Source organism: Panthera onca, chromosome B4 (genome assembly GCF_046562875.1).
Source record: "Panthera onca isolate mPanOnc1 chromosome B4, mPanOnc1 haplotype 2, whole genome shotgun sequence".
NCBI lineage: Eukaryota > Metazoa > Chordata > Mammalia > Carnivora > Felidae > Panthera > Panthera onca.
The window spans coordinates 11944976-11960016 of NC_138345.1; the positions used below are offsets into that span (position 1 = coordinate 11944976).

General features: G+C 40.5%; 1 protein-coding gene and 1 long non-coding RNA gene across 3 annotated transcripts in view; one reads left to right on the forward strand and one right to left on the reverse strand.

Annotated features, from left to right (window-relative positions):
* Positions 1-15041, reverse strand: part of LOC132695085 (uncharacterized) — a 73988-nt gene that overhangs the window by 24294 nt on the left and 34653 nt on the right. Inside the window, exons 3-5 of one of the 2 annotated variants that reach the window (XR_014137893.1) lie at positions 13180-13227; positions 12467-12649; positions 5783-5893 (exon numbers count right to left, since the gene is read on the reverse strand). Coding sequence is in view for 1 of the 2 variants with exons in the window: in XM_081796046.1 (XP_081652172.1) it covers positions 12503-12649; positions 13180-13227 (195 nt within the window). In the remaining variant the exon portion in view is untranslated. The remainder of the gene's footprint in view (positions 1-5782; positions 5894-12466; positions 12650-13179; positions 13228-15041) is intronic. The other variant, XM_081796046.1, reaches the window with a different exon arrangement.
* Positions 19-9835, forward strand: LOC132695086 (uncharacterized). The gene is made up of 4 exons (XR_009617709.2): positions 19-89; positions 5810-6008; positions 7308-8485; positions 9546-9835. It is a non-coding gene; the product is annotated as an uncharacterized LOC132695086 (long non-coding RNA).

The window sequence follows — 15041 nt, forward strand, 5'->3', positions numbered from 1 at the left end:
GCTCAGAACAGAATTTAGAACACATGTGACCCAGACCACCCAGACACTTGAAGAACCTTATTGGGATTTCAGGTTCATTTTTTTCTAATGTGAGTACTCAGTTCTCAGTTAATACAGCACTCACAGATGATAGAAACAAACCAAACCTCTAGGGATTTAAATGGCTTGTCCAATTTCACACACACACACACACACACACACACGGTATATTGGAGTGAATTTGTAGATTACTGCCAATCCCTTGACTCCATCCACTAAATAACTGATTTGGGTTGAAGTCTTAGGAAGATGAATTGATGATACACAAATACACACATACAGGAAATAGAAGGATAGTAAAATCCAAAGGGCACTGTCTCTCCAATAGTCAAATCTACAAAAACCAAGATGCTGCCTTTTTACAAATAAGGTATTGTTCCAGATATTTCTGGACTATAAATGACTTGAGGACAGAAAACAGTGTCTCAGTCCCCACCACACAATATCACCCTGCAAAATGGCAGCCATACTGTCAACTCTCAACAAATATTGATGGGATAATTGTATAATAATGTATGGGATTTCCCTCTGATTTAGAATGACCTATTCTACAACTAAACCAGGTGTGCAGGTGTGTGATCAAGGATGAAAGTGGAGGCAGATGAGTTACCAGCCTCTCCCCCTGTACTGCTGTGGTGTTCTCTGACGCCACTGCCTCTACCACAGATTCCATCTCTAACTTTCAAAGTTCTGGAAATTTCCATGGCATGAGAAATCTGTTTTGACACTGCCTCAAAAATCATTTTCATTTTGTTCATTTGGATTCAAAACAAGAAGGACCAAAAGAAATACTACAAAACCCAGTCTTCTCATCATTTGAGGATGCCCAAGTAGAGAGCACCGCTGCTCTCTCCATTTCTGGGTGGTAACCTTACAGACAGAGCCTTTACTAGGTGGAAGTGGCCTCTGCATGTCTTCAGTGTATTTTGCTCCTGTTTTTGCTCTAGCTTGTCCCACATTATTTTTTCTTCTAATTTCCTGAAAGCTAGACAAAGGAAACTCACTTTTTGGCATGACTGCTATCATGGTCTAGTAACTTGGTTCTGGACTGAATGACCATGTGTTTCAAAAAACACTTTGCTAGCTTCCTGCATTATGTGACCCTTTCAAAAAGTATCAATTTTTCTGTGGTTCCACATTGTCACTTTGGTTAGACCTGTGATCTTCTCAAGGACAAAAGATATCATGCTTATATATGTTCCATTAAACCAAGATTATTCTGCTTGTTTTATTCATATTAAGAAATGGCCAGGAATGCCTGGGTGACTCAGGTGGTTGAACATCCTACTCTTGATTTCGGCTCAGGTTGTGATCTCCTGGTTCATGGGATCAAGCTCCACATCGGGCTCTGTGTTGACAGCATGGAGTCTGCTTGGGATTCACTCTGTCCTTCTCTCTATGCCTTTCCCCAGCTCACACTCTCTCTGTCGCTCTCTCTCAAAATAAAAAAAATTTTAAGGGCCATCCTGGGGCGCCTGGGTGGCTCAGTCAGTGGAGCATCCATCTCTTGATTTCAGCTCAGGTTATGATCCCAGGGTTGTGGGATCAAGCCCCACATCGGGCTCCATGAGCATGGAGCCTGCTTAAGATTCTCTCTCTCTCTCTCTCTCTCTCTCTCTCTCTCTCTTCCCCTCCCTCCCTCTGCCCCTCTCCTCCTCTCTCTCTCTAAAAAATATTTTTTTTAATTTAAAAAAGAAAGGGCTTGGGGCACCTGGGTGGCTCAGTCAGTTAAGCACCCAACTTCAGCTCAGGTCATGATCTCATGATTCATGAGTTTGAGCCCCACATCAGGCTCTGTGCTGACAGCTCAGAGCCTGGAGCCTGCTTCAGATTCTGTGTCTCCCTCCCTCTCCCCCTTCCCCACTCTCTCTCTCTCTCTCGCTCTCGCTCTCTCTCTCTCACTCTCAAAGAAATAAACTTAAAAAAAAAGAGGGTGATGTCTATAAAGCTTCATTAAAAAGGGGGGGGGGCATATTATCCAAAAGCATTTTTTTAAATATCAAGAATACCAAGGAGCTCCTAAATATATAAAGCAAATATTAACAAACCTAAAGGAAAAAGCAGATAGCAATATAATAATAGTAGAGGACTTCAATACCCCACTCTCATCAACAGATAGATCATCCAGACAAAATCAGTAGGAAACATTAGACTTGAATGACACATTAAATGAGATGGACTAACAGACATTTATAGAACCTTTCATCCATACAACAACAGCAGAATACACACTCTTCTCAAGCACACATGAAACATGCTCCAGGATAAATCATATGTTAAGCCACAAAAAAGTCTTAATAAATTTGAGATTGAAATTATATCAAACATCTTTTCCAACCACAGTGGTATGAAACTACAAATTAATTAAAAGAAGAAAACTAGAAATTTAACAAATATATGGAGATCAAATTACATGCTATTGAAAAACCAATAGGTCAAATAAGAAATCAAAAGACAAACCAAAAAATACCTTGAAACAAATAAAATGAATCACACCATAGCAAAACTTACGGGATACAACACCTACATTAAGAAGAAAGACCTCAAATAAATAACCTAACAAGGAACTAGAATAATATTTTAGAAACCAAGCCCAAAGTTAGTAGAAGAAAAGAAATGAAGATCAGAGTGGAACTAAATGAAATAGAAATGAAAAAGACAATAGAAAAAATAAAACCAAAAGCAGGGTTTTTTTTGAAAATGCGAACAATATAGATGAATCTTTAGCTAGACTAACCAAGAAAAAGAAAGGACTCAAGTAAATAAAATTATAAATGAAGGGGAGACATTACAAGTAATACCATACAAAAAAAAGGATTGTATGAGATACTGTAAACACCTACAGTAAAACTTTGGATTGCGAGTAACCTGTTCTGCGAGTGTTCCATAAAACGAGCAAACATTTCTAATAAATTTTAACTTGATGAGTGATGTCTTGCAATGTAAGTAGTACCTGACACCAAATATCACATGATCACTACCGAGCCAATGGTTCTTGAAATTCACTTTTATATATGACTGCTTTGGATTACAAGCATGTTTCTGAAACAAATTATGCTCACAAACCAAGGTTGTGCTATATAGCCTATATATCTCAACAACTTTGACAACCTATAAAAAATTAATAAATTCCTATGAATATACAACCAACCAAGACTGAATCATGAAGAAATAGAAAATCTGAACAAACCCATTCCTAATAAAAAGATTGAATCATCAATCAAAAACTTCCAATGAAGAAAAGTCCAAAATCATATGACTTTATGGAAGAATTCTATCACATATTTAAATAAAAATTAATACCAATCCCTCTCAAATTCTTTTAAAAATAGAAGGGATTATTTTCAAACTCATTTTATGAGGCCAGCAATACAAGGACAGTACAAGAAAATTATAGGCCAATATCCTTGATGAACTTAGATGCAAAAAATACTCAACAAAATGTTAGCAAACCAAATTCAGCAATACATTATCAGGATTATACACCACAATCAAGAGGTATTTATTTCAGGGATGTAAGAATGGTTCAATATCCACAAATTAATCAATATGATACAACACTTTAACAAAATGAAGGTTAAAAATTATATGGTCATCTCAATGCATTTGATAAAAGTCAACATCTATTCATGATAAAAACTTCCAATGAAGTGAGTGTAGAGGGACTAATTCAATATAATATAGGCCATATATGACAAACCCATAGCTTGTACTCATGCTCAAAATCATATTCAATGGTGGAAAATTGAAATCTTTTTTTCTAAGACCAGGAACAAAACAAGGATGTCCATTTTCACTATTTTTATTCAACATAGTACTGTAAGTGCCAGCCATAGCAATCAGACAAGAAAAAGAAATGAAAGGCATCCAAATTGGAAAAGAAATAGTAAAACTGTCTCTATTGAAGAAGAGAAAAATAAATGGAAAGATATTCAGTGTTGATGGATTGGAAAAATTAATATTGCTAAAATGCCCAACTACCCAAAGCAATCTACAGATCCAGCACCAATTGTACAATGGCATTTTTCAGAGAAAGAGCGAACAATCCTAACATTTGTAGGGAAGAGAACTGTGTGGAATAGAGTAGCCAAAGCAATCTTGAGCAAAAAGAACAAAGCTAAAGGCATCACACTTCTTGATTTCAAACTATATTACAAAACCTTAGTAATCAAAACGGTATAGTATTGGCATAAAAACAGGCACATACATGAATGGAACAGAATAGAGAGTCAGGAAAAAACCCACCCATATATGGTCGATTAGTTTATGACCAAGAATACGCAACAGGAAAAGGACCATTTCCTCAATAAATAGTGTTAGGAAAACTGGACAGCCACATACAAAAGAATAAAATTGGACCACTTTCTTATACCGTACACAAAAATAAACTCAAAATGGTCTAAATAGTTGTATATAAGGCCTAAAACCATAAAATTCCTAAAAGAAAGCATACGAGGTAATCTCCTTGACATCAGTCTTGGAAATGGTGTTTTTTATTTGACACCAAAAGCAAAAGCAACAAAAGCAAAAACAAACAAGTGGGACAACATCAAACTAAGTTCAGCAAAGGAAACCATCAATAAAATGAAAAGGCAACCTACCAAATGGTAGAGAATATTTGCAAATCATACAAATGATTAGAGGTTAATATCCAAAATAAAGAATTCATACAACTCAATACAAAAAAAAGCTGTCAAATTAAAAAATGGGCAAAGAATACGAACATTTTTCCAAAAACATACAAATGGCTAATAGATACATGAAAAGATGTTCAGCATCACTAATCATCAAGGGAATGCAAATCAAAAACACAATGAAATATCACCTCAGACCTGTTAGAATGGCAATTATCAAAAATATAACAAATAAGTGTTAGTGAAGATATAGAGAACAGGAAATCCTTGTACACTGCTGGCAGGAATGTAAATTGGGCAACCACTATGGAAAACAACATGGAGGTTCCTCAAAAAAATTAAAAATAGCACTACCATATCATCTAGCAATTCCATCTCTGGGTATTTATTCAAAGGAAACAAAATTGGTATCTCAAAAACATATATGCACCCCCATGTTCACTGTAGCATCAGTTGCAATAGCCTAAACACAGAAATCACCTAATGGTGCATTGATGGATGAATGGGTGAAGAAAATGTGAACTATAAATATTATAATTTTTGTATATGGAATAATGGAATATTACTTAGCCATAAAAAAGAAGGACATCTTGCCATTTGGGACAACATGCATGGACCTCAAGGACATTATGCTAAGTGAAATAAATCAGACAGGGAAAGAAAATACTGTTGTGATCACTTATACATGGAATCAAAAAACAAAAACCAAACTCATAGAGAAGAGATTGTGGTTGCCAATGGCAGTGGGTAGAGGGATTGGCAAAATGGGTGAAGGTCATCAAAAGATACAAACTGCCATTTATGAGATAAATTAAGTCCTGAGGATTTAATGTACAACATGGTGACCACAGCTCACAATACCGTATCATGTATTTGAAAGTTGCTGAGAGTGTAGATCTTAAAAATTCTCATCACACGAAAAAAAGTGCTTTTAACTATGTGTAGTGATAGGTGTTAACTAAACTTATTGTGGCAACCCCTTAGCAATACATACATATATTGAAATCATTACCATGTAATGAACACAATGTATATGCCACTTATATCTCAATAAAATATATATTATTTTTTTAAAAAAGAAAAGAACAACAACTATGGTCACCATTCACATACCATTCATGGTTCCTTGATTTCAGGTGCACTGGAATTGGAACCACTTGGGAATACAGTTCAGAAAATGGACTTGAGTGGAAATACATACGCAAACAAAACCTTTTCCCCTGCGGAGAAGAGAAAAAGGAGCTGAAGTGTCTAACAGCTACCAGGAAGTGCCCATCAACCAGCATGAATAAGAAAAAGGAGAACAAGGGAAATAGATTGCCCTCAGGAAGAGAGGTATTATCATGAACCCTACTTTATCTCTTTTGAACTGTGGACATCCATGAACTTAGCAGTATTTCCAAAACATTTTTAAAAACCCATAAAATAAATAAATTTCAGGTAAACTCTACCAAACTTGGCAAACAGAAACCTCCTTGCCAAAGGGTTTAAATTGGACAATTTCTAGAAAACCATGCTCCCTCTAAGCTAGACAGAAAGTAAAGGACTCACATATGTTGAGAACCTTTATCACACAAGGAATGGCCATATGTTTATATGATACTTAATTTTTTCTTTGTTAAATTATTTTCACAAAAAATTTCAAATGTACCCCCCCAAAAATAACTCCCAGCTGCCAGTCATCCAGCTTCAATAATCAATGACATTCTGCCATACTGTTTAACAACAGTAACTTTTTTCTTAAGCTAGAATAGATTAAAACAAGTCCCTGTGTTCAAGTTATTTTGCCACTAAATACTGCAATAGGCGTGTAAAAAGAAAAGAATATTCTGGCACGTAACCATGACGCTGTTAGCACACCCAACAAATTAATCATCTGATACCCAACTTCATAAAAGTTCCCCAAATATCTAAAGCAATCTTTTTTGCCATAAGTTTAGTTAAAACAGTGTATAAGGTATTATGCGTCTTAGGTCTCTCTTGTATTTCTTTCACACTACAACATTCTCCTCCCTTTGCCCTGTTCATCCCATGCCATTGGGTAGTTGAAGACACTGGATCCATAGTCTTGAAGAAATTGCCAAACTCTGAATTTGGTTGCAAAGCCATTTCTTAAGCTTCGAACACTCTGGCCAGCTGAGATATCCCAGAGGAGTGTACCTTGGTCTTGTGGGCACTGTCTTTCCATTTGTTTAGAGAAACTGGCAAGTGTATAACCTGAGTGTCCACACGACCCTGTTCTCCTAGATCCAGGTGGAGGGATGAAACTGATCACTTAGAACCCAGAGACACAGCTTTTCCTGGAGAGGTCTCTCTCTAATAGATTTCACAGGCAAGCTGGAGGACCAGAGGAGTGTCCCCACAATTCAGTTATGGGAAAGAGCAGCCTGGGCCTGTGTAGGGGCTCTTCTAGGAAAGAACAAAAGTTGATTGTTGAAGGTTGGGGGGGGGGGTACTATTTATTTCCAGAAGAGGAAGCTCCTATCACAGACAAATATACAGGACTTGCTGAGGCTTAGAAGTAGGGGCTTAACATCTCTTGTTGGAAAGACACGTAGCAAGAGGCAGCCTGGGCTGTGCTCAGATGCATTTGTTTCTGTCTACCCAGCCCCATTCCTTTCTTTGTATTTGCAGACACAGAGCCCAGGATCTGAAGATTAGAAACACTAATCAGGATGATGTTTGTACAGCATCTTGTTCCAGGCGGCTTGGAGCATTTGGCAGGTGGCATCTTGCTCAAGACACTAGAACTCCCAGGTGGGAGGGATTTATGGACTGGCAAGGGGGCCTGCTCTATGCACCTCGCCCAGTAGCTCAGTAGCCCCTATGGCCCGTTTTGGCCACCCCTTGCACACCTGTTCTCAAGGTGACTCCTTTAGTTTCAACCTGGGCTACTTGTGAGGGTCCAGTTCCCTCACCACAATCTAAGCGAGACGGAACCAGAGCCCCTTGGAGTAATGAGAAATGAAACTCCAAGATACACCGTTTGATGAACTGTCTGGGAGAACAGCTCAAACGCAAATATGCCTGTGACTCAGGTGCAATGAGCAAACACTGGCTCACTGTCAGCTTCATGCCAGGCTTCGAGCTTAGCACGGGGGTGTAAAGAGCATATTCCAGACCTGGCCTCTGGCAGCTGTTAGTCTGGGCACAGCTGTGTTCTATCTATCTCTGATCTGTTTCTAAAAAGTACTTCCCTAATGGATTACAATGTAAATTTTTAGTCTGTAAATTATGCTCTTGTTCAGAGTGCCTTGTGCTATAAATAGATGATAAATAATTTGGGATAGTTATGTGGTATCTTTTGCCTAGGACTTTAAAGCATTTCACAAACACTGCCCATGAATAGTAAATTAATTAGTATATTAATTCCTTGTTTACAAAAGGATGATAGCCACATGGGGATGAGTCAACTGATGGATGTCAGAGTAAAAACCTGACTTCACTACTGATTTGCATTATGACCTCAGGCAAGCCACTCCCCATCCCTGATCCCTGGTGTCCTCCCTGTACACAGCATTGTCAGCTAAAAGTCCTTTGACCCTCTCCTCTCCCCCAGTGTTTGGAAATGCTGTCACAGGAACCGCGGCAGAAGAATTATTGATATGTAGGGACGGGAGCAGGATGCTTTTTCTCCTTCACTGCAATGATTCACAGAAAAAGACTTTCCTGCCCCAAACACCTATAGACCCAAATGGCCCTGGGTAGTCATTTACGCTCTACATTTACCTCTAACCTCCTTCCCAGTGTGACAGTCAACGTACATCCATCTCTGAAAGTTTAGCCACAAAGGGATTAAGTTCTACGTTCAGGTAAGTCTGTCCTGTGCTCAGTGACATCTCAGAGGGCATATCAGAACCAGAGATGAGCAGAGAGAACCAGCAAGGGACAACCATCTGCAAGTTCTTCGGGTCACCCAGGATTTGCTTGAGAAAGGCCCCCACCCACTGTTTCACCCAGATCTGCTTTTAAGTTCCATGCATGAATTTAGTATTTGTAAGCGGGTCAGCTTGTGTTAACACATTCACCAGCCCTAGATCAACTCTGACAAAAGCAAGCAGATCCCAGCTATCAGTGGAACCTGAGTAACCATCCAGTTGAGCTCACTCAGAAGTAAACATCTGGAGCCAACCAATGAGAACAGGTGTAATAAGTTCCAGGTGGCTCACCTCTTAGCCATCTGCACACTGGAACTTGCAGGTGGTCACTGAGTCTGATCCCAGGCTGTTTACAATGCTGCAGTCCTTTCTTTAGTAAATTATTTCTGTGTGTGCTAAGAGGCCTAAAATTATTTACCATACATTTTAGCTACATATTTACTCCTTTACAACCTAGAGAATCCATCACTTTTAGAAATCCCAATTAACTTTATATTGTTCTTGAGGGCTCAGCCTCAGTGAAATACCTCACACAGAGGAATCAAAAATCGAGCCTCCAAAATGGAATATTTTATTTTTCTAATACATAGGTCTGGCAGCCCAAATGCACTTTAAAAAAAAGAAAAGTTCCCCCCAAAAGTTTTCAAAAATAACACATGAAACATAGTGAAAGTCAACTTGTTCCAGCCAGAAATACCTATTAATTTAGACTTCTTGAGTTAAGTTGAAACAGATTTAGCACTTCTTCTCTCAGTTTCTAAAAGTCTTTGTCTTTGATTAAAAATAAAAACTGAAGCTAGATGATTGGTATTTTGACTTCCAACCAAGTGTTATTTCTGGTACAACTACACAGACTAAAACACCACTCGCGGCAAATCTTGTGCATTTTTATGTGAATGTTTGTTTATAGTCATCTCGTCTTGGCTCCACACCATCATATCTTGCTCTGCATCAAGTATGTGTATGTGTTGATCTCCCTCTCGCTGTCCGTAAGTCTATTCCAAGGTTCTGGCAGAGAATCTTGATGGAGAACCCAGGGAGGGGCCAGCAGACAAGGACACTGTGCTGACACCCACCACCATCTCCAGGGGGCAGGCTCAATAAGGGCACTGAGAAGTGGACCACTCCAGACTCAGGAGATCCCAATTGGTTTGCCTTGACCTTGAGCTAAAAAAGACTCTCCAGAGGCACTGCGCATCGTGGATAAAGCAAGGAGTTTGAAGACAGATGACCCAGATCCAAATATTAACTCCACCATTTCTTACAAATCAATTAAATCCTCTGAGCGCCAGTTTCTTTCTCTAATGCGGCAGATTGTGGTAAAGAGTAAATGAGGGAATACAAAGAGGGAAGGGCTTTGAAAACTGCAAACCTACAGATTAATGCTCATTATTGAGATGGTGACAGGTGGACTGGGGCTCAGAGGTCAGAACCAGCTGTGGGCTTCCTACCGTCTCAGGGTTTCTGGGATTGTGGCAAGAATGAGTTGGGGAGTGTGAGGCAGCAGACCAGGAGGTGTCCCAAGGCCAAGTTAGTATGGCTGGTTATCAAGTCTAAAGGGAATGAGTGTTGGGGCTAGGTGATGTGGGGAGGAGAAGGAGGGGGAGGAGTAGGGGGAGGAGGAGGTTAGCGGTAAGGTGGGACTTTAGGTTGGGAGGGGAAGGACCTAGAGCTGGATGAATGGATGTGGGTGCCAGACTAGAGAGAGGGCTCCATAGATGGAGGGAGTGTGATAATGGGCTAAATGTTGCCATCTCTGGACCTGTCTCTTCCTTCTCCTTATGGGCTGTTGGACACAGAGACTTCAACTTCCTGCTTTGTCACCCCTGAAAATAATTTTTAAAAGCTACACGTCTTCTCATACCCTTTGAAGTTAACATCTAAAATATGTCTTCATTGTTTAAATAGTTGCCAAGGATATAACTGCTGCTGAATGGACACTGAACACTAAAAAATAAAACTCATATGACCTCCAAAAATGTTTCCAGTGCAATCTAATACCATAGCGATTTGATATCCACCATAATTCTTTTTTTTAATGCTTATTTACTTATTTTGAGGGAGAGAGAGAGAGAGAGAGAGAGAGAGAGAGAGAGAGAGAATCCCAATAAGGCTCCATGCTGTCAGCGCACAGCCCAACCTGGGGCTCAATCTCCCCAACTTTGAGATCATGACCTGAGCTGAAACCAAGAGTCAGTCACTTAATCGGTAGAGTCCCCAGGTGCCCCATAATTCATTTTAAGTATATGCCAACAAGCAAAAAATTATTTCATTTACTCCTGAGGTTATATCTCCATTCCACTTCCCACACATGAATGTATGATAATGTGATGTTTTATGTCTGAAACACTTTTATTGATCAAGCATAACTATCTGAAGCAAGAATGCGTATATAATTTGAAATTAATCTTTCACATTTTAATTAATTTGAAATTAGTGTCTAAAATTTCCTGTGACTATATAGCTCTAGGTATCAAAGAAATATTTCTAAACTGAATTGTCACTATGGGTATCACTAATAAACAATTTATGAAAATAACAATTTTTATAAATACAATTTTTATAAATAATTATTCACCATAAAAGGTAAAATTTTATTGGAAAAACTACTCTTCATCAGACTTCTTGCTAAAATAGATGGGGTCTGTCATTAACATTATTCCCATCTTGTAATTATTGTTGTTACAGTTATTGTAAGCATTATGATAGAATTTTTATAGAAGCAAAATTAGAATGGAAGGGATTTTATCATAGCTATGACAATTACCAAGCCCTTTCTGATATGGTGATCTATCAGTGAAACTGACCTAATTCTCTTACAATTCAATTAGGTCTTCCCTCAATTTGCATGAAAGCAAAGAAGTAGAAATCATCTGAGTTGTAAAAAGATTACTCAGTCAATAGACTCATTCACTGTCTTTTAAAAACAGCATTTGCTGGGCACCCCAGAGATTTGCCTACCTTGGGGCAATGCAGCATCACAAGTAGGGGGGAGGCAGAGGACCCTCACCCCCACCCCGTTTTATAAAACAGCCTCTGTGCAAGAACCAAAAGGAGGCACTGTATCCTGCAGGAACAGCTCACAGGAATGGGCAGAGCAGTTGGAGGAAAGTGATGAACCTAGAATTTGGACTCTTAGCAAGCCTTTGTGCATCCCCAAGGATGTGGATACCCAAATGTGAAGCCCACTGGGCTAGAACCTGAGTCTCAGGGGAGCTGGTGACCTGGGACAGCTGGGGCTTCTCTGACTTCTCCAAATAGCATTCTCCAAACTGGGTGGTGTTGGATTTTAGGGCCCTTTGAAATGTTAGAGATTCCCAGTGAAGAGGAACTTCTAGGTCAAAAACGTTTGGGAACAGCTTTCTGGTATTTTCCCCACTTAAGACTTTCACAATAAAATCTGAGTTTTTAAATTTTTTTTTCAACGTTTTTTATTTATTTTTGGGACAGAGAGAGACAGAGCATGAATGGGGGAGGGGCAGAGAGAGAGGGAGACACAGAATCTGAAACAGGATCCAGGCTCCGAGCCATCAGCCCAGAGCCTGACGTGGGGCTCGAACTCACGGACCGCGAGATCGTGACCTGGCTGAAGTCGGACGCTTAACCGACTGCGCCACCCAGGCGCCCCAAAATCTGAGTTTTTAAAAGCTGACGAAATCCATTTAACTTTATTTAACGCAGAATTTCCCAAACGAACTTGATCCAGTCCCATCTTCTCCAAAGAATATTTGGTTATATATAAAGAGACATTAGTAACCTGCTTTGGTCCTAAGAGCTCCAAGGTGAATCTCCTGTGTCTTGTCTACATGGCCTGACTTATTCATGACAACCATAGATCTCTCAAAAACCCTCCAGAGGGACCAAGACCCAAGAATGGTTTGTTCCATTGACTGATACCTACTAAGGAAGTATTACCTTTTGCTGTAGCTTTCCTATTGAGTCAATCCATTTTTAGATAGAGGTTCTGATATAACAGAAAGGTTTCTGTGCTGTTGACTTTGGGTAGCAGTCACTGCGGCCATGAACTTGAAAGTCATTCCCAAAGGACAACACGTAGATGGTCATCTTGCTGCTTTCCCAGCTGTCCTTCTGGGTCCCCTAGTTATTGGCAGTATGGAACAAGCCAAAAGAGGATTATAATCAGATGCAAAGTAAAAACCCAAACATAGATGAGTGGGATGTGTGTATGTGTGTAAAGAGAGACACTGTGTCTCAGTACACGACTGTTTTTCATTATATCTAGAGCTATGTGGATTTTAACCATCTCATTTGAATGTTCCATCTTTTCATTGCAAAACATGAAGAGTCAGCTATATAATAATGATTATGAGTAGACAAAGTTCGTGTGTCACAGCTGGAGAGAGAAGCATGGGAATGAGGGCCAGGTCACCTGACGTGGCCCATTGTTTGGGGCATCTTAGGCATCTGACCCCTCTAAAGATCACCACTAAAGACACACAAAAATGTGCCCGGTTACCCTTTACCTTTTTTCACCAGAAAGACTACAAGATGACAAGTTAGAAATTAGTATTCTGTATACAAGCTCTGAACATTTTGGTTAGTATGGAAATCCAATTAGACTCTCCATTCTTGACTAGAGCTCAAAGTACAAACAAATTGGTCAGTACCTGCTGGAAAAGAAGGCTGGAGAGTGAGCCTGTGGGGCACCTTTCTTCCTGGAATACAGGAACCATGACACATTTTCTGTGTGTACATTCACTCTACACACCTCCTCAGAGCAAGCAAATTGGGTAGAGTCAAAGGCCAACAAAGCTGATTACTGACTCAGCTTCAGCCAGAATCCACTTTGCTCTTTGGAGACCTCGGCTCTCACCTGTGAAGCTGGAAACTAATGCATTTTTAGAAGCCTCCACAAACCGAGGAGAACAAAACTCAAAATAGCTGCAAGAAAAAAGATGAAGAATCAAAAGTAGTTTTTGATTAAAAGCACTTGAGATTTCTCAAAGAATTATGCCCCCAAATCCCTTTTATGGGAGGACAAAGGCAGCAGAAATCAAATGGTTGGCCTGCAGTTTAAGAGGGAGTGTGGAAGTGTGATCCAAAAAAGAGTCTCAACCCTCCAGGTCTTGCGTCCTAGAAGCTAAAGTTCAGAGGAAACCACCCTGAAGTGCTTGGAAATAAGCAACACGCAGCAGGACTATCAGCTGGATCCTCATTTGAGGGAAAGAATTTTCCCAAACCCTCAATCACCCATCTGTCCCCATCCTGTTGGGGGGGCAAATGTACCAGCAGCCAGGGGCTGTTCCGTTTCCCTCGGCAAGGAAGGGACTCCCACCCTGTTTTTGGGCAAGTGGGTGCATTATGTTCTGACTAAATGTATCCCAGGTATGGAGGACAGCTGTAGCAGATTTTCAGCATGGCTCTGCCTATTTCCCAAGAAAGTCAGTTTTCCTCTCCATGGGTTCTCCCAGGTAGTAGCTAAGGGTAGGGGAGAGAAGCATAGAATAAACATGTTGCTCAAGGACACTTTCTGGTCCAAACCCACAGTGTTTTGTGTAAATCTGTTGTTTTGATTCTGCTGGAGAGGCAACCACAAACCTGAAAGGTGGAAAAGTGAAATCGGGAAATCAGCCCAGGTGTGAAGCTGGGTGTGAGGTAGAGTAGAGAGAAACATTCTGTCGTGGCCCCAGATGCTCATGAAGGGGTGGGGTGGGGGGAGTGGATGTGGCTGTGCCCGCAAGTCCTATCACAGAGGGAAGTGCATCTGGCAGGACTGGCCGGGTGGGGCTAGGTTCCTGCACCCAGGGGGGCTATCTGTAGGAGGAAGGAGCCCATGGGTCATTTCTGGGCCCAGGGCAACATGTGCACTACCCAAAGCTCTAGACGTTAAAATTCCTTTCTGTCCCAGATGTACCTCAAGTATTTCCAACCATTGTATTTATTTATCTATTTTTATCACAGCCTGCAAATTAGATTGTTTGCTTGGAGAAGAAGGGGACACTTCTCACCCAGCAAGGCCATTTCAGCACTGATCTGACGTTAATGGAACTACCCTCCCCACCCTGCCCCGCTATGCTGGGTACTGGCGAGAATAGCCCTGGAGTGTGGCAGAAAGATCCAGAGTTTGGTAGCAGACAGGTCATTTGTCTACAAATCCCAGCTCAGGTATTTGGGCTTACAAGTCTCAGCTTCTATTGTGTCATCCCAAAAGTGAGAATGACAGTCCACCCCTTACAAAGCCATCAGCATTGGAGATGATCATGTAAAGCACAAGGCACTAGTGGGCATACAAATGGCAGTTGTCACTACTATTATTATTGTATTATCACTATTCCTTCAAAATCACAGAAACACTCACTAGGAGCAGCACTAGTCCTTTAAGATATTGCCAAGGCAGAGCTAGTGTAAAGGCGGGCAGCTGGCTGCTGGAGATCGTGGGCAGGAGGTCAGGAGGTGGTGTGCCTGAGACAGGTAAGGCTCAGTGGTCCCACCCAAGGGAGAAAGGAGGGCTGGGGACCATAGCAGAAAG